The sequence below is a fragment of the Cydia pomonella genome, chromosome 20 (genome assembly GCF_033807575.1).
Source record: "Cydia pomonella isolate Wapato2018A chromosome 20, ilCydPomo1, whole genome shotgun sequence".
Classification (NCBI taxonomy): Eukaryota; Metazoa; Arthropoda; class Insecta; order Lepidoptera; family Tortricidae; genus Cydia; species Cydia pomonella.
This window is the reverse complement of record NC_084722.1, coordinates 7,654,025-7,680,193: the sequence shown is the minus strand read 5'-3', so window position 1 is coordinate 7,680,193 and position 26,169 is coordinate 7,654,025. Positions and strand designations below refer to the sequence as shown.

The following is a 26,169-nucleotide window of genomic DNA, read 5'->3' as shown; positions in this document are numbered from 1 at the left end:
TTATATTTTTTATTAACCGGGAAATAGCAAAAATTATCTCATTTATTTTCACTAGACTAGACTTAGAGTTTTCAATGGAATCGGAAGAGTGATTACGGAATGGAGTTCTTCAAAAAAGGAGTGTATCAGCTCTGCAATCCGCATGTAACAGCCCTGGTGGACCGTATGCTTGTTTGCCATTGCCAAAAAAAAAACTGGAACTGATCCCGCGGCCTATACCTATATTGAGCAATAGGCAGTTTTAAACCCCATTTTGTATTCGCCGGGCACGGGGCGGGCCGTGGCGGGCGTTTCTGTCGTAAGTCATTTTTACGCAGCCACGCCGGCATCTGTCGTACATTTTTCATACCCATCTCCATTCGGCCGTTGTTGGTTTCTACTTATGGAACAGCCCCCTTGTTTAATGGAAAGATAAAGGCCGAATCGTTTGAATTTATTGCCAATATTTAGAGGTCGGTGGGCTGAAATTCGTAGACTGTCGTGTCGTGTTAGACTTGAGACATGAGCATTTATTTTTAACGGCAGTATCGTATATGTGCTCCAAGATCCAGACGTCTAATTTTCCTTTAAGCTTGCAAATCAAGAAGATTTCGTTTTTGAATAACTTTACAAAATACTACTTACATTTCGCTGTTCACGTTTCTCCCTTTTGTTTATCCAGAGAAAGACTACAAGGTGTCAACAAAGGTGATCCAAGCGGACTTCTGCGAGGGCGAGGAGATATACACGAATATCGCGAGGGAGATCTCGGATCTGGAGATCGGCACGCTGGTCAACAATGTCGGCATTTCCTACTCGTACCCCGAGTACTTCCTGGACGTGCCTGATTGGTGAGTTACCGTTGCCTATTATTTCTTCAGTGAAAAACTACTAAGGTGATCCGAGCAGACTTCTGCGAGGGCAAGAAGATATAAACGCACATCGCTAGAGCGATCGCAGATCTTGAAATCAGTACTCTGATCAACAATGTCCTATTCGTACCCTGAGAACTTCCTGGACGTGTCTGATTGGTGGGTTATCATTTTGTTTACCCGGAGAAAGATAATCAGGTTTCGACAAAAATAATGTAGATGGACTTCTAGGAGGGCGAGGACGTACAATGTGAGGGAGGCGATGGATCTGATGATCGATACGCTGGACGATAATTTCAGCTTTTCCTACTTGAAATACTTCCGGGGTGTTCCTGGTTGGTGACTTATCTTTTACAATTATGTTTTAATTAGAAATCTGCGAATCACTTATGACACCTCAAAGAATTGCGAAAGTAACTTACTATTTATTTATTTAAACTTTATCAAATAAAGGAAAATGTACAGATGGCGAACTTAATGCCAAAAAGCATTCTCTACCAGTAAACCATTGGGACAAACAGAGACATCATCAAGTATTTATAGACGAAATGTCTAAATATGGATGGGAACTTTGTTTACATGACAAGTTTATGATTTTGATTTAACAATGACTATTCGTCAGATAAGTGGCAAGTAGCTTATTAAGGACTATGCTTGCACATTGTGAAACAGGCCCTTATTAAGTTACAAGTATAGTCTATCAGCACATCTAAGTACGAAAACTTCGTTGTCAATAAATACAGGATAAAAATATTTACGTGACGACTGTAGTCACACAAAGTGTATAAAACATCCCCCAAATTTCCATTCAAAAACCGTTCCAATTCATGCTTTCAAATTTTCCGCTAATATCCTACCGTCTGTTGAAATTGAACGCAGCAAACCGCACCTTTCGTTCAGAAACGATTTCCAAAGGGAAGCAGGTGTTCGAGTATTGCCACCGTATGAAATAAGTGCCGTTCAATTGAAATATTATTCCAACTATCGTCGCTTTATCGAGGGATTATTGTGACGCTCGGCGCCTCACGGTATTTGATTTCCGAACGTGAATTCGCTGTTTAAATTTTACTAAAGTGTTTATTTGCACGTGTTTTATTATTTGTTGATGTTATCGCGTTTCCAAACTATCGGTTTATGTGGATCCGTAAAATATAGGGAATGCGAAATGGACAATGTTGTCGAGTCTGTATTTCGGATTTGACACTGGCGACAAAAACAGTTTTATTTTGACACAAATTCAAACCAAATTAGATTTAAACCGGCTACTTAAAAACAATCTAGAAAAAAAATGGTTTCGAATTTAAATAGCCTCGGATAATATGGGTTGTTTTATGCTTTTGTTGTATAATCTGCTATTATTGTACTCTTCTCATTTGGCAACGCGCTGGCAAGCTCGTGCAATGAACACGTTAATCTCAATGACATTAGCACTTTGAATGACATGTGCCCGTGTTTATTACATAAACTACCCATTAGCTATCCATCAATCATCTATTCATCATATACTCCGATAAATCTTAAAGCAAGAAAAGCACATTACACAAGTTATTTCCTGATGGCATAAAAAACCATAAAGCTCGCCATCGCCAGTTGAAGTAATGAGTAAAAGTAGGCTGAGCAAATAGAAACGTCTGCCTTCAAAGCTTTAACATTTCTTGCAACAACATGTACATTTCTGTAAGTATTTAATTTACCTACTTATTGCAAGTATGTGGCAATTTTTACTAAAACATTAAAATTACTAAACTAAACATGCCTACAACTCACGCCCAGCTTTTTTCGTTCGCTGCTCACGCCATTAATTAATCTGTAATAAGTGATTGCTATGCATTGAGTTATTATTAATACTAGAGAAGTCATACCTAACAGTGAAATTGTCGCAATCGCATCCTGTATGTATCATGCGACGTCGAGAGCGCCGTGAAATTCATGGCGCTTACGCGTTCAGGTCATAACATAAGACTCGTTCCGCTAGCGCAAAATACTGGTCTTCTGTTGTGCTGGTTCTATTATACGTCGTAATAATAGTTAAATATGCCTTTTATTTAAGTCATTTTCAACAATTTATAACATCAGCACTGCTGTCTTAAGCAGACTAAGTCGTTATTGACAGCATGACAGCCAATCATAACTTCGAAAATAGTGTAAATTATATTTTCAGTTAATTTTATGGTATAATTGTTGATGTTCTTTTTTTGCTTGTATGAAAATTCCATGTTGAAGTGTAAAAGTGCCCTTGTAGCTTATTTGCTGAATAAATGCTGAATATGAAGTTTAACAAGTTTATAAATCCGAATCGGGTTCCAGAAATCATCTCATTAGACAACACAATTCAAGATGAAACCTCATCAAATTTCAAAAGTCTCCCTTTATAAAAAAGAAAATGTTTTTATCCTTATAAAGTCCCCCGGGATGGTACCTATCTACCTAAATGTTGATCTCATGTAGTCTCAAGTCTCAACTGTCACTTAACCTAAAACCACTCTGTTCCGTCATTCCCCCATCTCAACTTTGAAGTCACAATACTCACTTCCGTGAATTAATATAATCACTACGACATTACCGCTCATTAGTCGCAAATATATTGACTTGACTTGCCTAATGATCCTCGAGGTGACATTCTATCAAACTACCGAATACGAGCGACATGAGGATTCAGATAAACATATCCCGGTTTGACAGGTGCTATTTCGTTTGACGTTTAAATAGTGGGAGGACAAGTGGAACTTATTATGAAATGTCAATAAAAAGTAGAGGATTGTGAGAAGAGCGTATGTGGGGCACCCGGGTGGAAAACGTAAGCCTAGGCTTCCCAGATACCGCTGGGGTGACGAAGCCCTAAAAGACCTGTCCGCCCTCGGAATACTCAACCGGCGTCAAGTGGCGCAGAATAGGGCAGAGTGGCGGTCTGTTGTGTCAAAAGCCAAGATCCTGTTTGGGTCACGGAGCCAGTGCAATGAGTAATGAATATTTTCGTTTTTAGACTAATTTTATTAAATCGAAGCCCGATTTCTTACAAAACTTTTTAAAGATGTCAATGATAAGAAATATTTTAATAGGCCTGTGCCCAGCGGTGAGACGAATAATCTGAGGAATGAGGATTCGATGATGTAGTCTTGAGTATTGGGTGTTAAGGTGGGCTTTCAAGACAGGTTTCAGTTTCGAATTTAGATGTAGGTAAGTAGATGATAATCTTCAAAACAAAGTCGTGCAATCATTACGATTTTCATCGCCTTTGTTAATATTGGATTAATATTAATTTATTATAATAATTATTGAGATAGCTTTATAACATTGGTTCCGGTTTTATAAATATTATAACCACTTACAAAAAAAAGTTATTGGGGTCATGATTCATGATTCAAAAAGTTATGGCAAAAATTATCATAAAGTTCCTATGGCCACCTCCTGTCTCCATCATCAGATCAGCTCGATGGTACCATAATATGGCATTGTCACCCGACATACATACCTATACATGCAAATTTTCAGCTGCATCGGAAACCGGGAAGTGAGTCAAATTTAACTTGCAAGATTTGATTACAGACAGACAACGGGACAGGTGAAAGTAAATGAAAAGATTGTAAAAACTTGTAAATCTTTTAAACGCAATATAAGTCAGTCGAATATTTTTAAGTCAACGAGTCTTGAGGCAACCAGCTCTTGTTTCAGTGGTAGAAATCTACCTCACCCGCGCTTGTGCGGATAATGAGAATACACAACTCATACAATATACTACTAAAACGACCAAAAACACACCCGTTTCTATGTCTTTTACGTCTTTCTTGACTGCCAAGACACTAAGGCTTTCACACTAACTGCTTGACTATTATGTTAAGTCCTAGACAAAGATATCTTATACGGAGAAATGTGTGTGAGAGTGAGTCAGAATATTCAAAAGCGGGAGGTTAGACAGGCTTAGGTATTAATATAGCGGGAACTAATTGTGGAACTTTAAGCTGTAGCGTTTGATGTTACATTACTAAATAGTAATATGTCTACTGTACATTCAATAATGCAACCCCAAAATAGGCGTTGGATTTGGGCCATATTTTGTTATATTCTTAAGAGGGAAGAATATTTTTGCGATACTAACCGAACGTACGTACATTTTTGATAAAATTTCCATTTCGGTAGAAAACGGTTTCCACTAAATCTTAACAAATGTCTTTAATTTTGATGAAGATCGCTTTAGCATAATAAATTCTAGGTTAATAACTTTCGCTTTAAAAAAAATACATATAAGTTTTTATAAAACATGTAATAGTTCATATACGGATCCCGATTAGAATAAAGCGTCAAATGCTCATCAACTATTCAAAATATCTAAATAGAATCAATGCTTTTGACTAACGATTTTGAAACAAATGTGATTAGAAATACGATAACCTTACAAAATACTATTGAGGTCTGGGAAACGAATGGCAATTGTTAAAGATCTATTATGCTGATTTATTATTAATGCGTACCTAATTCTAATGAACGGATGTCTATAAAACGATGAAACATAAAATTCACAGCCAGTACATTCCCTTTTTCGAGGAGAGTTTCTAACTGAATTAATGCCGTTATCATCCTAAAAAAATCAGAAGTCCCATGTTGTTATGAATTAAAGTTAACCCTTTACCGCATACGGAGCCATATATGGCGGATATGATATTAAACTGTATTGACAAGTATTTAAGTTCAAATTTCAACAAATATTTTTATTACATGCGATAAAGGGTTAAGATGGGATTTGTGCAGGAACCGGTTTTATTTAATTATTTTATGCTCTTCACGTAGGACTGAATCGTGTATTTAGGTAATAACTTTGTATTATTAGATTGTCCCATTAAAAAAGAAATAAAAAACCGAAGAACGAAAAAGAACGTAATAACCCGGGGTTTTTTTAAGAAGAAAAAAATATGCTATTCCTTGGATTTATGCCATGACGTGGTAAACCCATGAAAAAAACAACGCCTGCATTGTATTATATTCTATAATTGCAGTACTTACTTTATTTATTATTAAGGAGTTCATAATGGCAAGATTACCCAGGTTCTGGTTGTTGTAGGTATAAATGTTGTTATATATTTTTCATGTCACTCACTCTTAAGCCAGGGATACACATGCCACGAAGTCGAGCGATTTCGCTTGACACATCAGCCCGTAGCGACGTCAGGCGAAGTTGTGCGAATTCGTGAAACTGGCGACATCGCACGACTTACAACACACTAGCGTCGTGCGATGTTACCAGACATGTCTAACAAAGTCCGGCATCGTCGCGCCACTTTACTCGACGTAGCTGGCGACCTGTGTCGCAAGACATTTGTCCCCTAGTGTAACCCTGCCTTAAATATTATACTTTGTGAAAGAGCCCTTGAGGCCTACCTGCTAAGATAGATAGATAGATAGATAGATAGATAGATAAATCATTTATTTGGCAGCTGCAAAAACACACAATATAAAGTTTAAATCATCATAAAGAACACAAATTATTACAGGAACAAAATAAAAATAGCACAAAAGAAAATTGAGACAACAAAATAGGCTAAGAACATTTTTGTATTTAGATTTTTTGCAAATGTCAATAACTTCTGAATTACTGACGCTTAAATTTATAATACGAGATTAGGCATCGCTCTACACTAACGAGTTATTATACTGTTGAAATGTTTCTACTGTATTATCGGATACAAATTATTCCGTCATTAAAGACAAACGATCATTTGGACAGATGGTATCAATCAGGTACTCTTAATTATTTCCCATCAATCGTGTAGCTGAAAACGCAGATGGCGACATTTGTTTAGTGAACTATCCGTTTCGTTGTGATTGAACTGTCATATACACGTTTTAAATTTAAATTCGTGCTTAGATTAAAATACGAAGGCTATCTAGTCGAAAATTATTTTATGTCAGTAGGGTAAGCACATGAGTGCCTCGCGCAGATACATAGACTAACCCGTCCCTCTTTAATTATTATACAGTGAGAAAAAGACGGGTAGTCTTGACACACTGTACAGGCAATAAAGTGATGAATACATGTTTTTGGCAATTTGTCTGTGTCGAGATTTAATAACTTGACCATACGCATTTCATTACGATAAACAAAACTAATTTTACCACATGCTAAGGCTAGCCGAACAGATCCTTAAATTAATTACAAGTCAAAAACAGACACTTACTCAAAACTTAATTCCAGGGAGAAGATGATGTCCAACCTCATCAAAGCCAACGTGGCATCGGTGACTAAAGTTACCGGTCTCGTTCTGCCCGGCATGGTGAAACGCGGCAAGGGCGTCGTCATCAACATCGGGTCCGCTTCCTCCATCATTCCCAGCCCGTTGCTGACCGTCTACGCCGCGTCAAAGGTAAGAATAGAATGTGGCATGGTAAAACGCGGCAAGGGCGTCGTCATCAACATCGGGTTCGCCTCCTCCATCATTCCCAGCCCGTTACTGACCATCTACGCTGTGTCAAAGGTGAGAATAGAATGTGGCATGGTGAAATGCGGCAAGGGCGTCGTCATAAACATCCGGTCCGCTTTCTCCATCATTCCCAGCCCGTTGCTGACCGTCTACGCTGCGTCAAAGGTGAGAATAGAATGTTGGTGACCAGATTTACCGATCTCGTCCTGCCCGGCATGGTGAAACGCGGCAAAGGCGTCGTCATAAACATCGAGTCCGCTTCCTCCATCATTCCCAGCCCGTTGCTGACCGTCTACGCTGCGGCAAAGCTATTACCAATGGATCCGCATCTATCATTCCCAGCTCGTTGCTGACCGTGAGGAAAATATTACGATGATGGTCACCATAGTGACCAATCTCGTACTTTTACTTGATTTAGTCGTTAATTTCTTACTTGCTATTCTTGATGCGTACAAAGTCGCCAAACCTATTCATTAATTTAAATTGATGCGCATGACAATTACTGACGTCATTGTATAATACGGACCTGCTTACACAGCCCTAGGGGCCTATCCAAGATGACAATCATACAACGACAACATCAAAACGAAAAGAAAAAAAATGGGATGACGAATGCTATACTCGTAGTTCGTTCGTTATCTACAATGACTCGCAGATTTGTCAAATCGAACCTTTAATAGAGAATGAGAATTTTGATAATCATAAAATTAAAATAAAATCATATTTTATATAATACATATGTCGATATTCATAGAGTGTGTATTTTGGATATAACCACAAATTTAAACTAGACGTACGTTTTAGTGCTATAAAACAATTCTGAATATATTTTTTTTAATTTAGTCTTACCCACCAGAACATAATTATTTTTTGAAATTTTTCGATCGGCAATGTATTTCGTACATTATGGTCACTTGTCACAGTTGTAACGTCGCGTCATTAAGTGCGACGATTTGAGTTAAATTATTTTATATGGAGAAATAAAAATCTTCCATTTTTTATAACACCTATGAAAGTACCGTGTGTTCATTACAGCCTAAACTAACTACCATTTTAATATGTGGTCGTATTAAAAATACACGCTTTATACCATTTTATGTCTCCGAATGCAAGAATCAAACACTAACTTTTAGTAGGTACTAGTTTAGTATCATTATATTAGTATTTGATAGGTAACAGTTACGTTTATTTCATGTTTATTTCGTTTATTAGGTTTATATCGTTACGTTAATTATTTGAATATTTTATTTAATTTCTCAAATGAAGATAATAATTTGTGTAGCTCTAAATTGAATTTATATACAGTCAAAAGATTTAATTTGTGACCCATTTCGTACCTTGTGACAGTGACAAACAACATAAAAGTCGCTAGAGAGAGATTTTCAATGTGACAAGGTTCGAAATGTGTCACAAATTAAATCTTTTGACTGTACCTCAATGCTACGTCAGACAAGTTGCTTATGTATTTTAATTGTATGTTAATTAACTAATCACTAGAATGTAATGAGTACAAACATAAAAACCTAATTCTTGTATACTTAAGAACGTTGGTTACTTTTTGTTATATTAAGATAGATTAAACAAACTTATTTCATCATTGTATGATATTTTAAAATAAACGTGTAAATTACTTTTTCGGAAGTTTATTAAAACTAAAATTTCACTCACGAATGCGATGTTCTTTTAAATTAAGCCTTGCTCCTGCTTGTTGCAAATTGCTATAAACTTACTCGGTGTTCAACGAAGATAGCTTTTTGAATGTATTCATAACTCTTCCTACAAATCCCTTACGAAACACACTAGTGCCCGATGCCCTAAAAAAGGTTTATCGATAACCGATTCTATCTTATCGTCCATGTACACCTCACTAATCATAATATTTACTTCCAGGCTTACGTGGACAAATTCACCGAGGGCCTCGACATGGAGTACAGGAAAAAGGGCATTATCTCTCAATGTGTAATGCCCGGTTTCGTGTGCACGAACATGTCCGGGATCCGCAGGAGCACCTTCTTCGCGCCCACGGCTAAGACTTTTGTGAAGTCCGCCTTGAGTCTAGTTGGCACTGTCTCTAGGACGACCGGGTACCTGCCCCATGCTATCTTCACGAATGTTATCAACTTCATCAATGAAGTCAGCGGGAATTTCGGCGTGTGGCTGGTTACCAGGTCCATGGAGAACAGCCGCGCTCGAGCACTGAAAAAGTACAAAAAGCAATAATTATTCCTTTATCGGGAGCAAGTTTTTCTTTCTCTTTCTTTATCTCGTGATGCAGCAAGACTAATTGTATCCTTATACTTAATAAACTTATTTCTTCCTTTAGTCACTAGTATGTCTAAACACTATAATCTTTAAAAAATTACTATTAATTTATTTTACTCAACTAGGTTTGCAGTGTCTATTTAAATTAGGTCCCTTAAGTTACACTTTAAATATCTTAACACCGGTAAAATCTGCAGCAAGCTTCATCAACTTACTCTAAATGTAAAAAAACTACATATTAAAAAAAACTTTTATTGTTATAAGCTGCGGTGGCGGGAAATCTTAGAAATCTAAACACGCCGAAGTTTTTTTTGTTAATGTGAATTCTATTGACGCCCCGCCAGAGATTGATGATCACTATATAATTAAATCAAAACGATATTTAATTTACATTATATGTACAATTTAAAAAATTGTAATAGTTTGCAATACAATACCTTTTCTTTTTTTCTTGCTGCATTACACTTTCTTCACATTTGCATGCCATTATTTATGCCTTACACCAAAGACATTGCAAACGCATTAGTCAACTTCGAACCTTTAAAATGTGATTTAGTAATAGTATAGGTACAAATATGTTACCCGACGCGCTGTAATATTTGCATTTAAGAATTTGCTTTTTTTCTGGGCTGCAAATCGATTAAGGTAGGGTAATTCCGAAAATCATCGATTATTCCAACATATTAGAGTCAATTTATTCTGATTATTCAGAATTCTGAATTACCCAAATATACCTTATGTCGAGTCGTAACTTAACACTTTCACTGTTCATCTATAAATGTCGTAAGATGCGAGTGTTGCTTCAAAGGGGCTTCAAACGCGTTCGCGCTTGAAGACAACTATCTTATTTTCTCTCAAACTGTATTTACTTTCTACTAATCAGTGAAACGAAAACTCATTATAAAAATACACAAAACGATAAATAATGTCACCAAAATATTGGCATTTCAAAGGAGAGTTTTCAAGAACTTGACAGCTTTGGATAAAATAGAATCTGACGCCTAGATTTAGTATAAAGTCAAAGCTGACTAAATTTATATGGGTCCATTAATAATAGAACGAGGTAGAAATATCGTCGGATGTCGCTTCTTAGTACTACCATGCTACCACTGGTCATACACAGGTTTTAGCAAACTCGTTCGCGTCTTTTCTTTAGACATCGCAAAGGTGAGAAAACCTAAAGATAATTTTTCGGGGCACCTTTACAGGCGGGATACATTCTTTCAGTACTTGAGACTCAAATACGAAAAAAGTAACCTTTTTCTAAAATATGTTTGTCTCATTTCATTTTCAAAAGAACTTAGTGTAAACCCTCATGACTTAATGTAAAAATAAGAATGAGACAGTGAAAGTGTTATGTTTGAAGTAATAATTAATTTAGTTGTTATAGGACAAAGATTGTAATACATGATATGATATGTATCACAGTTTGGTGTACTAATAAAATGCTTGATTTTAACTCTAGTTTTATTAACTGGGTGGTGGACCTAATGGGACAGGTATACCTAATTGTAAATAGCCATCCTGTATAAAGCGTAATCAAATTAACATTCAAACGGCCAAGACGTTCACAAATATCTGAACACGCCTCTATTGTCAAGGCGTGCGTGCGTGTTCAGATATTTTTGAGCACCTCGGCCCCTTCGATATATTTGATGGCGACTGGTTTACGCTCCTACTACATAGTAGAGTTTTACAACAATCTGCACGAGTTCCGTGCATTATTGTCATAAAAAAAAAGACAACTATACCTGAATACATATTGCGACTTCTAGCCGACCGCAAACTAGGCTGCGCCTTAGGGCCCTGATACAGTTAAAAACTTTCGGACCGTCCCTTGAGCTCTAAAACATCGGTTGGCCTAGCCAAGGTGACAATCGCTATCGCTTCGACAACGAAACGCTTTGTGTCTCTATCACTCTTCCATATTAGTGCGACAGTGACAATTTGCGTTTCGACCGCTACGGAGCGCAAACGATTTGCAAGTTGGCTACGCGGCCAAATACCTATTCTACTTAAGTATAATAATTTATTATTACATTATTAGCTTTCAAACCGTAAGATATTGTGACTATTTACGTATATATTCCAAACAAAAGTTGTAGGTCAAATGTGTCATACTTAAAAAACTGGAGGTTGACTGATAGAGATCCCTAAGGCGCATGGCACACTGCATCCGACTCGCACGTCCGATACACGAGCGGGATGTCACTATAATACGCGCATAGCGTTGGACATCGGAGCGACGTGCGAATCGGATGCAGTGTGGCATGCGCCTTATGGCTCAGTTTCATTATTCGATAACTCGGTCGATAGAAATCGCAGGCGGTGTAACGACTAGTGAAACTCATAAGTCGATAGTTCGGTCGATATACAGCATGCGGGCGACTCCCCGCAGGCGGTAAGGTGGTATAACGACTAGTGAAACTCATAATGGCATGCGGTTTGGAAATCTCCCGCACCACGCATACGGTTCCTATCGAGCAATGAAAAGAGTTCCCCGAATGCGGGCCCTATGGCATGCTTTATGGAAATCTCCTGCACCACGCATACGGCATACTACCTACATATATCGACCAATGAAACTGAGCTATTAAAGGGTAATCGCTATTTGTATTAGATTTTAACAGGCCTTGTAATTTAAAGTGGGAATACGAGGGAAACTATGTTAACCTGCAAGATATCTCTATCTAAGGGTGAAGTTCGCCATTTGTTCTAGATTACTTCTTCTTTGTAGATGTTTCATTATATAGGTTGTCCAGCGGCAGAATAACAATTTCAACATTTGATTAAATATAAACTAAGACATATCTTTAAACGAACACTAGGTATTTATTTTTATGAAAAGAAGATGAAGGCAGATTTTTTAAAAATCAAATTTTATTAATGTCGACTTCAGAGCCCCTAGTGTAAATTTATTCGATAGCAAAACGTGACGTACGCGTTTGCGTCAAGTCTCATTTTGTATAGGATTTAGAAACAGCGCGCCAAGCGGGACGTTTTGGAAACTCAAAATCTCACACAAAATGAGACTTAACGCAAACGCGTTCGTCTCGTTTCGCTATCGAATAAATTTACACTAGGGGTACAGTTGTGTGTGCACTTCTCCAACCCTTTCTGCTTATTCCAAAATTAATGCAATACTTATACCTTGCGGTACTAAGTGAAAATCTTGTATCTTGAGGATCTGGAGGATTGAACAACCGAAGTCGCCTTTAAGAGCTTATCCCTCTGTCGAAAACATTGGCCAATGGTTATAAGTATTACATGGACTGACGTTTACCTGACATGGCTATTTGTACGTACCCTTCCCCCGCAAAAATCAGTAAACTGTTATGTACAGTCGCCATCAGATATATCTGAGCGGCCAAAGTGCTCACAAATATCTGAACACGCCTCTATTGTCAAGGCGTTAGGTACGTGTTTAGATATTTTTGACCACCTCGGCCGCTCCGATATATCTGATGGCGATTGTACAGAAAATTACAGATAAGGAGTCCCCAGTTGTGGTAGTTGTTAAATCCTCCAAGTTTGGTATGATAAGTTATAACCTTTTAAGCACTTGGAATTTTTGTCATCGAGCGCGCTTGTGTCGCCGCCGCCGGTACGAAGTTACACAAAGTTTTGTCTTATTTATCAGCAGGCATCGGAGTTTTTATCGCACGGTAAGACTAATAGCGAGCTATGTTGATGATGGCAATAAAATTCAACTTATTCATCTATTTAATTCATACTCATTCATCTATTTAATAAGTGATTTTAATTTTATAACCAAGAACTAAAACTTTGACGAGTTATATACTATCCTTTAATGTACAGAATATATAACTACTACAAATAAGAACATTTACCACTTTTTGATTGATTATGTTATGAAATTTCGTAAATAAAACAATGTGTATATTAAAAGCGGTAATAATAATATGAATATAATACAAAAAATGGTCATTATTCTTATTTGTAATAGTAATGTCCTGAAAGACAAATCGTTTACAAACATTGTTGTCCTTGTAAAGTTAAAATCACTAATTAAATAAATGAATGAGTATGAATATGAGTTGAATTTTATTGCTAATGTCGACTCCATAGCTCGCTATTAGTCTTACCATGCGATAAAAACACCGATGCTTGTTTATCAGCTTGCGGCGAATTGAGCTGGATATTGTATGTCTTTTGTATCAGATTACGGCGGTTAAAAGGTTAAAAGCATATGCTCTGCTGATCAACAATCCATTGTCACTAATAGTTTCTCAACACAATAATCACCTGAATTTTAAATCGGAAATCTGCCACTGAACATAATTTGTAGTCGCCATCAAATAAATCTGAGCGGCCAAGGTGCTCACAAATACCTGAACACGCCATTATTGTCAAGGCGTTAGAGTGCGTGTTCAGATATTTTCGAGAACCTCGGCCGCTCCGATATATCTGGTTGCGACTGTACAATAAAGTAACATACTCTTCATATCACTGCCATAACTAACTCATTACTCATTATTTTTCAGGAAAGGGAAACTGGAAGCCTGATTTTTCGCGTTTTTATTGCAAACATATTTTTAAGATGTTATTAAGTTAATATTTTGATAGTTTAGCTGTTATTTTTTGTTATATTTTTTGTTAGTTGAATAGCCATAAATATGTACAAGTTATTAATTGTTTACAATTCTGTTTTCACTATTGAAAAAGACACGGTGCATTGAATTTTAATGTATTAAGTTCGCATTTAATTACACAATCAAACGTACAAATAAATTAACGTAATGTATAAACATAGACATTCATTTACTATTATCAGACAGAAGTTTTTGTGGCACAAACGAGTGTTTGAGAAAATGAAACATCGATTAATCTGTATGTATCGATAAGTCAGTCTTAGATTAATAATTAAAAGATCTAACTTCTACTTGCTGTAAATGACCGAGAAATTTCAAGTCTGCAAATCAATTAAAAACCAGTACATACTTTTTCTATCACATATATAGTAAACACCCCTTTAATGGAACAGGCACCAGTAATGGGATGGTATAGACAAAACACCCTGAATCCTGTAAAACAAGTATTTACCAGCAGTTTTTAATCGCTGGCAACATTTTACCATAAACAAGAGCCAAAGAGCTGCTTAAGTTTAATTTTTCATTGATATTTGTTATTTTGAAAATGAATGGCGCCATACATTCCATGACTGGAGCAAAAAACCACAGTTTTAATTGGTTAATAATATTGAAAACAATTGCAGTAGCTTTCATTAAATACATAAAAAACATAAAGGATGAATTGGACATTCAACTTTTAAAGAGTAAAGCGGTAGAAAATCTACAGGTATCGGTGAAATATCAAAAACACTCAAAATTTTCTCTTAAATGTTCCATGATTGGTGCCGTTAACATAGTTAGTACTTATTAATTAACCTAAACTATAGTATACAGTGCCAAAAATAATAGAAAACTGCCAATATATCAAAGAAGACATCGAACGTGTTTTGTATTCCGCGGTAGCTATCTTCTTATATAATGTTAAAAAAATATCTATAACGTCAAGGTAACATCGATAACAGACATGTCGATATTTCATTTTGTCAATCACTTTATTTTGCCACAAACACTTCTGTCTGATTATTATAAACTAGCATCTGCCCGTAAAATGATAATATATATAGATATGTATATGGAATGTTAGAAGACTAATTTATTTGTGCCGAATATCGTCACCTGAGCAGCAGTTTCTGTGAGAGTCCATCCCAACAAAAAAAATCACATATGAGTGATTTGTTGCTTAATTTGACAATTATTGCAAAATATATTGTTATTGTTAGGGCTAGTTTAGCCCATCTCTTGAAACTTTTTTAGAGTAATGGGCAAAGCGTAAAGTAAGTAATGGGTACCCACGTACAGTTTTATATACAAAAAATAGTAGACTAACAGTGGGGTGTTTGACTTCACTTTCTCTTTTAAAAAAATTGTTTCGGTTGTTGACTTACACCGATTGTCGGTTCGGTTGTTGGTCGTTGTTCGTGATATGAAAATGAAAAAACTAAAAAAATCCACTACCCTTTTCTGATTCCACAAACATTATTATTGCTGATTTAACTTATTTCTCTTATGTTCCAAGAAAGCATTTATAACTATAAGACACGGGCTTTATGAACATAAATTATTTGTTCATATTAAAACCTCATTTCATTTCATGTCATAGACAAACACGTTCACAGATCGAGTACTGTCATTATTTTCGTTAAGTCAAACTTTGAACCACCAACAAACATACAATAATATGCATTACCATTAAATAAATACAAAAAATATAACAACAAATTAAATCCTGATCAAAAACATAACACCGAAACACCATGAATGAACTACGAAATCCAGCGCAGCCTTTCAAGAAATGTTAAGAAATGGGTGCTTCTAAAGTGCAACACGGCTGTGATGTTGTGTTTAACTTAAACCAGATACTGATGGTTCTTGGATCTATTGTGATACTATTGTTGCTGTTCTTCGTTGTTTGCCACATTACAAGTGGCAAGTAACGCGGATGACTTGGATAAATACGTAGCAATACACGCAGTAATGCAATACGTTATAGCGTAACCTTAGTTCAATGTTGTATTGCAACTTTTGCATTGTTCTCTACTGGCTGTAAGTTGGATGTGCAGTTATCTACTTGAAATGTCTGCGGAACGAACGCTACTTATAATCAAGGAGCACAGTTACATAGATCTTTGTAAGATCCGTTCAGTAAAGCTGCTGTGAAGTGATGGAATCACATAAAGTTTCACGTATAGGTAAATATGTGCCTAACTTTGTCGGTAGTTAGGCTTAATGATCTGGCCAACCATTTCCGTCCATTGACATATATATCTAAGGACGGCCCTTAAAGGCAATAAGAATGGGGCCAGTACAGCGGTGTCACGCACACGAATTCGAGTCAATCCTGCAATCTAACGCCACAACGCGATTGGTTGATGAGTTCGCATAACGCGCGCGATTGGTCGCAACTAGTTGCGTTAGACTGCGCGATTGGCTCGAATTCGTGAGTGACACCGCTGAACTAGCACCTTTCTAGTGCCCATAAGGTCCGTCCTATACATACATAGATCTAAAGAAACTTAAAATTAACCAAAATAGCAAACACTCGAATTTGTTACCTTTTGTTGATGAAAAAAATATTGATGGCCTTAAAAAGTACAAACATGTATTCTAAATCAATCTTGTCAAAGCCTTTTGAGATATTTGTAATCTATGAATATATACTCTGTTGTGAAATAAAGGTAGTTCAAAACGAATTTAGTATTTTATTTCCTTACAGGAAAAGGTATAATTTTCATAAAAGTTTACTTCTCACTTCTGCTGTCGGGTATCTCAAATATGTGAAAAAGACGTACCTATATGGATCATTTTACCAAATTATAACTACAGTCTTCAGTTGGTAAGTACTTTTATTTATCTATTGAATCTACTCGGTAGGAGCGCTGGTGACCTAGCGGTAACAGCGTGCGACGTTCAATCCGAAGGTCGCGGGTTAAAACCCCGGCTCGTACCAATGAATGTTTCGGTCACATGTAAGAAATATTTAATATTTACCAGTCGCTTTTCGTTGAAGGAAAACATCGTGAGGAAGCCGGACTAATCCCAATAAGGCCTAGTTTACCCTCTGGGTTGGAAAAGTCAGAAGGCAGTATGGCAGTCGCTTTCGTAAAAACTTGTCACGCCAATTCTTGGGATTAGTTGCCAAGCGGACCTCAGGCTTCCATGAGTCGTGATAAAAATGACGGGACAACGCGAAGAAGATTAAATCTACTAGGTTCAGGTTAATGCAGACCATCCAACACAAAGGGAAAAACAAAACTCTTTAGCCTGGCTATCCCTTGACCCTTGTAGATATATACTCCGCACTTGTATAGATATAAATGAGGATTACGGCACGCAAAGCGCTCAAAATATCGATCTATACTTTATTTCTGGCTAAAAGCAAGTCCACGCGAATACCTAACCAGATTGAACTTTTCAGCGGTAGCAAACAGGGAGATGGAATTGGATTTTAATATTAATTAGAGATTGCACTAACTGCATTTCAGAGTTCCGTGGCTGTCACAAAACTCGGCTGATGTAAATGTTCCGCGAAGTAACTTTATTATACTGGCTTGTAGAAATTTTACAGACTGACAGGGATTACGTATTCTTACTTACCTATGTTTCTTTACAAAACCCATGCCAACTGATTGGAATCCGGTTATAGAAGGTGTAACAAAAATGGTGGGTATCCGATTCAAGGACATATTCGGTATTGTATTCTAATTAGGAAAAAGTAGAAGAAAATATTTTTATACGCGATAAAATTTTAGGCCTTTGCTGCCCTTAGAAAAAAATTTTTTTTTTTCCTGTCAACAATTTTTTTAAAGTTATTCAAATTTAAAAACATCTTAACATTTCGTAGGTATGTGTATGGTGGTCTAAAATAGTCGGTTAAACGTCGGTCGTGCCGTTTAATAGAGCAGAAAAATGAGTTTTCGAAAAATAATGGAACAAAATGGTGAGTGTATGTACTTAAATAAAAATAAACAAAAAGCATACCATATTGTTGTACCTAATTTATACTATTTAGTACCTCGTTTAAAAATAATTGTACCTCCCGGTACCTAAAGTTATTACCAAAAAACAGTACCTACACTCGCCATTCTGACTATCAGAATGGCGGGTGTATTTTTTTTTGCAATGATCCCGCGATTATTGATAAAACCAAATACCAAATTGTTGTATCAATTATGAACCTTCATATTGAATTATAAATTTAGCCATTTTATTTGTGGTTTCAAAGTTTTACTTATGTTACTTTTTACATTGCCATTACACTTACGCAGGCGCTACCATTTTTCACCTTACCGATTTCATTTATAAGAAAAAAACGCTACGATACAATCTGTTAAGTCTTACTTGAAAAATTATTGACAAACTAATGTCAATTTTGTGAAAATCAAAGAAAACCATTGCGTGAATGCGGATACCGCCCATCGTTTAGATAGGTAAGTAACTTAAAAAAATATGTGTAGCAATCAGCATTAAAAGTAGCGGATCAAACGCTTCAAAAGTATATACCATTCTGTAACAGCTTAAAAAATAGTGATGGTTCTATATGACAACAATTAGGACTGTAAAGGATGTACTTTTGAACTAGTTCTCGGGAATATCAGATACTTTTGGCGCGTTGTTTCATCCGTTACTATTGATGCTGACTGTACGTTTGTGTGGAAGTAAAAAGAGATTGAAGAACTTTTCCTAGCACATAATAAAGACATAAAATGTTAAGTACAACTCGCACTTGACTTGTTTTGCTGTACGTGCCCCGAGCAAGCACTATGTTTGCAATTTGAATAACTTCGAGGCGATCTTTTTCCGGCGGCCTGTAGAGTGCATGGCTTAGTTAAAATTAATGCATATTACCGCCGTGGAAAATGTTAAGTGTTTTTTATATTACAAAAATCCAATCAATCACATGGTTAATTTTTGCAAACACATTTTAAAATTAATTGTATTTCCCTGTTAAAATATTTAGGGCCGGTTTCACAATGCTCAAGTAAAGTATTGGATAGCTAATTAACAAATAAATTAACTGCCAGATGAAACTTTTTGCAAAACTTAGCACTTTACCAGTTAGGCTTATTTGAAGTGTGAAACGCCAACGATGACTTTATTCGTCATATAAGTGGTAAGTAGCTTATTCAGGAGTTTACTTGGACATTGTGAAACATACCCTAAATTATATATTAATAGCAATTTTGCGGTTAGTTATTTATAAAATTGTAAACCATGTACAGAGTTGGCATGAGGTTTTTTTTCTGATCCCCAGCATGCTCATGTAGTGCTCAATTGTAATGTACCTTATGCAATATTAACTCAGTAGTAGTGAAGTTACTTAAAGTGCATACTTGCATATGCATAGTGCCCTTTCCCGTAGAGTGCACAGAAAACAACTTTATTAAAGGGATGGATTGAAATGTCAAATTAGTGTTATGAAATTTTAATTAGTTAAATTAGTGTCTTAAATGCCAATTAACTGCCTGATTTTGTACCAATTTTGATTGCTTTTGTTCCAATTTTAAACTAAAAGTAGTTTTTGGCAAGCATTTAATTTTTGTTACTTTTCTTACCATGGGCAACTAATAACAATCGAGACAATTCTTAAAACCCCAAACACAATTAGAGATTGCGATGTTCATCACAGAGTTCCTATGGCCACCTCCTGTCATCATCAGCTCGATGATACAATAATATTGCATTGCCACCGGACTTACATATACCTATACATATGTATGCATTATTATCTCAATCGGAAGTCGGGAAGGGGGTCAAATTTAGCTTCCCAGATTTGATACTAACTAAATAAGATACATACTATTGTAATGATAGAATACTTCGACAAATAAGTTCAATTAACTGTCATTTCATTATAAAATATGGGATACGGACCGTATGAGTGTCTGCCAAAACATGATTTTAATTGCAATTTGTATTCATGTAAGAACAAACTTCGTTTAATTTAAAATTATAAGTACAGAACAAAATTAAATTTAAAATCCGACCTAGTCACAAGAGTTAGGGGTGGTTAGGGGCTACACTGCCGAGTGTACTCTGAGTAAGCGATGGTGAATTAAAATAACAGCTCGTTTCCAAATCCTTAAAATAGACCTAAAGAACAGCTACTGTATTTCCGAGCTAAAAATGTAGCGTTTGAGTGTCGAATTTTCCTCCCTTGTGCGGTATGCCCCCAGCTATGCACAGAGCTTTGTCCAGAATGCAAAAAGCTCGCCCAAAGCTTTTATCTGTGTTCGTTTTAGTTGAATGTTGGACATCAAAGAAGTTCTCTTAGTGTAAATATAAAGCTCCATGCATTCTTGTATTCATTTTGTGGAGTTACAGAGATGTTTTACGCATTTTTTCGTAAGGTTTCGTAGTCACCTAGAAACCCTTATAGTTTCGCCATGTCCGTCTGTTCGTCCGCGGCTTTGCTCCGTGATCGTTAGTTCTAGAAACCTGCAATTTGGCATGAATACCTACATTAATCAATAATCATGCATGGCGACAGAACGGTAGCATAAAAATTACAAAAATGCCTCACACAAAATGTTTTTTTTTGTTTGACCCAAAGGGTATCGTTGGATAAGTCTTTCAAAACAAATAAGGGTCTCCAAAAACATTTTTTGATAAAGTTAATATTTTCGAAAAGAATCGCTCTTGCAGAAAATAAAAATGTATCCCCCCTCCCCCCATTTAGGTTTTGAAGCTTATTAAATACTTTCAATGAAATCTATAACGAACATCGGCCCAGCCGTTTTTGAGTTAGACACGGTCACTCCGTCAATTATAAAATTAAAAAAGAACCCCATCGTTCACTTTTTCGTCACTCATTAGCTGACGAAAAACAAGAACTGAAGGATTTAATAGGGAAGAATAGCTTTTTGAATCCAAGGAAATAACGGTATGAAATTCCATTCCGGGAGAAAACGGTTTCCACTAACTAAATCTTAACAAATCGCTTTGAGTTTGATGTCGATCGCTTCAGTTGAAAATTGCAAATTTTGAAAAAAAAAAGGAAATCCGATTTATAACCTGGTTATTCATTGTGTCACTAACATATTAGGAAAATAATAAAAAGTGGAAAAACGTTTTCTCTTTTTCGATCATGTCGTATACTTTCCTCTTAATGAACATACTCCAAAACGTAGACACTAACACTACACTATCGACCCGGACATAATGTTTTCTTCCCTTTGTCTTCAAACGGGCGTAAAATACACCCTCTTCCCCTTAACTTAAGACTATTTGTCCCACTGTCTATAACAAAAGGATAACTAATGATGTTATCAAGATATCGACTGACAACCTTTACAAACTCGTATTACGCTTTAGCTTCAGCGAAATATCAACCTTAATTTGTTAAAAGCAAAGTTCAGTTTACAACAACATTTAGATACGCTGATGTTCTGAATGATCAGGGTTGCGACAAATTATAGAGGTCTTATGCGACTGTGAATCCGTTACTTGAATTTGAATAGCCATCCCTGATTGTGCTGATTATTTTTTGCCGACAAAATCTTCCCACTTATGGCCCCTTAAGCTCTTACGCATAACACACTTCTGTCAGACACACAAGCTAAAGGCTTGGTTTATGGTTACAATGACTTGTAAACCTCTACGACTTTATTTTAATGATTGATAAGGAACGGACGGGTAACTAAGGAACCTAATACTGAGCATGACCCGCCATGCTCTTGGCCTGTTTTTATCAAACTGCAATTTTGGTAAAAAAGTATAACCAAGAGCGCCAAAACTCAATCTCGCTCTATCCTGATCAAGTGCTCGAGCCGGCGCTGCACACTTACTTCACCTCCCAAAAGGTTAACTGAAAAAAAAAACGCATACAGGAATGATAAGGTCGCGTTTGTTGTGTTTTTTTAACTCTGTAACTGTGCGGCTCTGTAATTTTTGGCGTTACTTTTCCTATGTACAAAGTATACAAAAGACCGCCTAAGTCGCTTGGTGCTATACACAACGCGCCGCCTGTTCATAAACGAGACCTTACAACTAACTGAACAATAGTGGTTGATTCTAATTGGCACACATTGTCGACAATACGTGGCGTGCCTTCCAATATGTTCGATTACAAGTATTTACATACATCCATATGCAAAACGGTCACTAGGTTAGATCGTATGCTAAGAAGTCCGATTTTGAGTGGTAATTTGGTAGTGTTGAACAATAGCACTTACAACACAGTATTTCACTTCTTTAAACTTTATTACACGTAAAAAAGAGTACAACAGGCGCACTTAATGACACTGAATCAATAAAGAATATCTGGTAGACAAGCGTTATTGGGAAAATATATAAAAACACAAAAATGCGCGTTTTTACAGAGATAAGACTAGCTAGATCGATTTTTTGCTCTATATATATATAAGATATTTAGACTACGCCCCATAATGGCATCATCAGCGTTTTGCACTAAGTTAGAATAAGAAAATGTTTTTAATTGACATTCACTCTGAAACTAGGCGAAATCCAGAAAAGTTTATATGACATTTTAGAGATCTCGATTAAAAGCTGATTACTGTGGACTGTATAAAGAGCTTGAATCTGTTGACTGGTCTCCTGTTGTACAAGCAAGCAATGTTGATGACGCAGTGTCTCTTTTCTCTACTATTGTTTCAAACGCGATCTCTAAAAACTCCAAAATGATTCAAGTTAGTCACTCTAAATTCTGTATCCATCCCTGGATGACCCCTGGACTCATTAGGTGCTCAAAACAAAGAGATAAACTTCATCGAATCTCTAAGCAGTTTCCAAACGATGCAACCAAAAAACTGATTTACACAAGATACCGTAATTTCTATATTAAACTTCTTAGAAATCTTAAAACTGAATATGAGAAAAAAGAGCTCCTTGCAAATACCAAAACACCTAAAAAACTATGGCAAACAATCAATAAAATAGCTCATCGGAAATTGTCAACACCTACAGCGCACGATTTAATAAAAATAAAAAAAAGCGAGAAGGAATCCTTAAACGTATGCAATGATTATTTTTCTTCTGTTGGACAAAACCTTGCCAATGTAATTCTAAGCAAAGATAATGAAACACAAGAGTCTCTGGCTGCTAAAGTTAAAGTAAATCCACCCACATTAAACTCTATATACATGTCCCCTACAGATAACAATGAAGTGCTCAGTCTTATTCAGAAATTAAATCCAAATAGTTCTCCGGGTCTCGACAGTATAGATAATAAGATTCTGAAAGCCATCGGTCCCGAAATTGCAGAACCACTTGCAGCGATTTTTAATTTAAGCATTGAGAGTGGTATTTTCCCCAAAGCCTGGAAAATCGCGGCAGTCGTTCCGATCCACAAAGGAAATGCAAAAAATGAACCCAGCAACTACCGCCCAATCTCTCTCTTGGGATCATTCTCAAAGCTTTTGGAACGAATTGTAAATAAAAGAATAGTCTCCTACCTTGAACGCAACTCCATTCTAACGGAGCGTCAGTTCGGTTTCAGAAAAGGAATATCAACCGAGGATGCAGTTACCCTTCTCACTGAAACTGTCTCGACGCAGTTAGATGAGGGTCGGGCTTGTGTCGGAGTCTTTCTGGATTTAGCCAAAGCCTTCGACACGGTCTCGATCCCCATTCTACTGAGGAAACTGGAAGCATACGGGTTTCGAGGGACTACACTGAGGTGGTTTACAAGCTACTTGACGGAAAGAAGCCAGCGTGTCAAAGTCGGTGAGCATCTCAGTGACCTGAGACCAGTTCCCTTCGGCGTACCACAGGGCAGCATTCTAGGGCCTACTCTTTTTCTTTTATATATAAACGACATCTCACTTCTTCCTTTACAGAATGCTGAAATCTTGTGTTACGCCGATGACACTGCTATCATTTTCCGAGGGTCCTCCTGGGAGGACGTTTGTGAACAAGTCGAGAATGGTATGTCACAAGTGTCAATTTGGTTGAAGCAGAATCTTCTGACTTTAAACACAGCAAAAACCAAATTCCTATGTTTCCATAAGACTTCAGCTTCTGCACCAAAACTACAGCGAGATATTAAAGTCCATAATCGTAATTGTATTAATGCCCCGGTTCCAAATTGCACTTGTGACCACATGTCACGAACAAAAACAGTGAGGTACCTTGGAATTATGATAGACGAAAATTTAAACTTCAAAGAGCAAGTTTCCGCGGTTTCAGGTCGGGTCCGAAAGCTGATACATACAATAAAATTGCTGCGAGAATCAGCCGATTTTTCACTGTTGAAAGCTATATACTTAGCTCTTGGGCAGTCAATTATCAACTACTGCATTCTTGCCTGGGGAGGTTTAACCTCCTCTGTTATTCTAAAACTAGAAAGAGCTCAAAGAGCGGTGCTGAAGGTCGCTTTGAAGAAACCAATTAGGTATCCTACGAGCGATCTATACAATGACGCCCAGGTGCTCAGCGTTCGGAAGCTCTACTTAATAAGGGTGGCGTTGTACGTACATAGAAAAGTCCTTAGCTCATCCAATTACAACACATTACTTAAAAATCGTATTTTTAAACTTCCTGTTACAGCTGTTAAAACTACATTTGCACGCCATTTCTCAATCTTCCTATATCCCCGAATTTACAATCGACTTGTTAGGTTATATGAATTTAAAGAACACTCCATTTTCGAGGCAAAAAAAGTGTTATCAAAGAACTTAATGCATCTTTCATATGTAGACACAGAAAATGTAATCAAGATACCATATTAAATAAACTCAGTCACAATAACCACACACACTGCACTCACGCACACATACTCTCTCTCTCTCACACACACACACATACACACACACTCATACACATGACACGTTTCGTGTTATTATATTATAAATCTTAATTTCCGAAGATTATTTTTTTTGTTACTAATGGTAAAAATAATTTATGTTTGTTTAAACTTTTTGTTTCTCGATCTTTTCTTTTGACTCACTGTAAACTGTACCTCTGTAAATTCCATTCACCACTGTTTCTTTTTTAATTGTTTACTCTAAATAATTGTACATTATTATTTTCAATTGTAGTATTGTTTTCTCTTTTTTACTTGTGTACCGTATTATGTCCACCACAGGACAGGCTATGCCTAGTGTGGGGGCCAGCATAAATGTAATACTGTTATTATTCTATTCTGAAATAAACATTTGTATTTGTATTTGTATTTGTATTTGTATCTTTCGGGTTCCACATGTTACACTGCGTATAATGCAATTCAAGTACTTATATTTACTGCTTATTTACTGCTGAAGCAAGAACTGATTTGTAAACTACTAAGTTTATGATTTATGTGCAATTACTTATATTATTATTGTGTTTGCCTGTTCCTGTTATTGGGTGAATACTCGAGCAATTTATTTTTATATCATATATGTTCAAGTTTTAATATGTATTACACCTGTTGGCAATCCTTAATAAATAAATATAATAAAGTATTTTACCGGGCCATTTCGTTTGAACATCAGAGTAGATGGTAACTTTGGCAAGAGCACTCAAGTTACTAAGCTAGTACAATTGCTTTCAACAATATTCTAAGCGCCTGCAGGAGCGAACTTGATTCTGGCTCCAGGTGCAAAGTTAAGAGTTAGTGGATGACCGGTTCTCCATACAAAAGTGGTCCCCATTTTCTTTCCTGGATATTGGCATTATGGAAAATATTTTTACATAATTTATTGTATGTTAACCAAAGTATGCCTTTTCGTTTTTTGTTACGTAGTATATTTTACAGTACATATGGTGCTATTTTACCGCCCTAGTGCGGTAGTAAGCACAATACGTGCCTATTTCAAAGTTTTACAGTACATATATGTACTGTAAAACGTTGTACCTACAATACACGTGCGTAAATTATGCGTTAAGGTAATTAGAAAAGTAATTTCCTAATTTCGCACTTCGTATCGTAATGTACTAATAAGTAGTAGGTGAGTGAGGAATGTCGAGATCCGACGCCGCACCATGGTGCGAGACGTGGGTGACGTCATTAGTCATTACTAAGCTAAAATGGAATTGGGCGGGACATATTGCCAGGCAGAGTGATGGCAGGTGGACCAAAATGTTGATAGATTGGTGGTCGCTTTCGGATGAAAG

The 26,169-nt window shown here is 36.6% G+C and overlaps 2 protein-coding genes across 2 annotated transcripts in view; both read left to right on the top strand.

The window, feature by feature from the left end:
- Positions 1-16,808, top strand: part of LOC133529407 (very-long-chain 3-oxoacyl-CoA reductase) — a 47,442-nt gene extending 30,634 nt beyond the window's left edge. Inside the window, exons 4-7 of the mRNA XM_061867115.1 lie at positions 662-830; positions 7,039-7,207; positions 9,155-9,468; positions 14,032-16,808. Coding sequence (XP_061723099.1) covers positions 662-830; positions 7,039-7,207; positions 9,155-9,468; positions 14,032-14,053 — 674 coding nt within the window. The 3' untranslated portion in view covers positions 14,054-16,808. The remainder of the gene's footprint in view (positions 1-661; positions 831-7,038; positions 7,208-9,154; positions 9,469-14,031) is intronic.
- The window catches only part of LOC133529401 (apyrase-like), a 192,007-nt gene continuing 182,021 nt past the window's right edge, over positions 16,184-26,169 (top strand). Inside the window, exons 1-2 of the mRNA XM_061867108.1 lie at positions 16,184-16,307; positions 16,832-16,951. The gene's annotated coding sequence lies outside the window, so the exon portion shown is untranslated. The remainder of the gene's footprint in view (positions 16,308-16,831; positions 16,952-26,169) is intronic.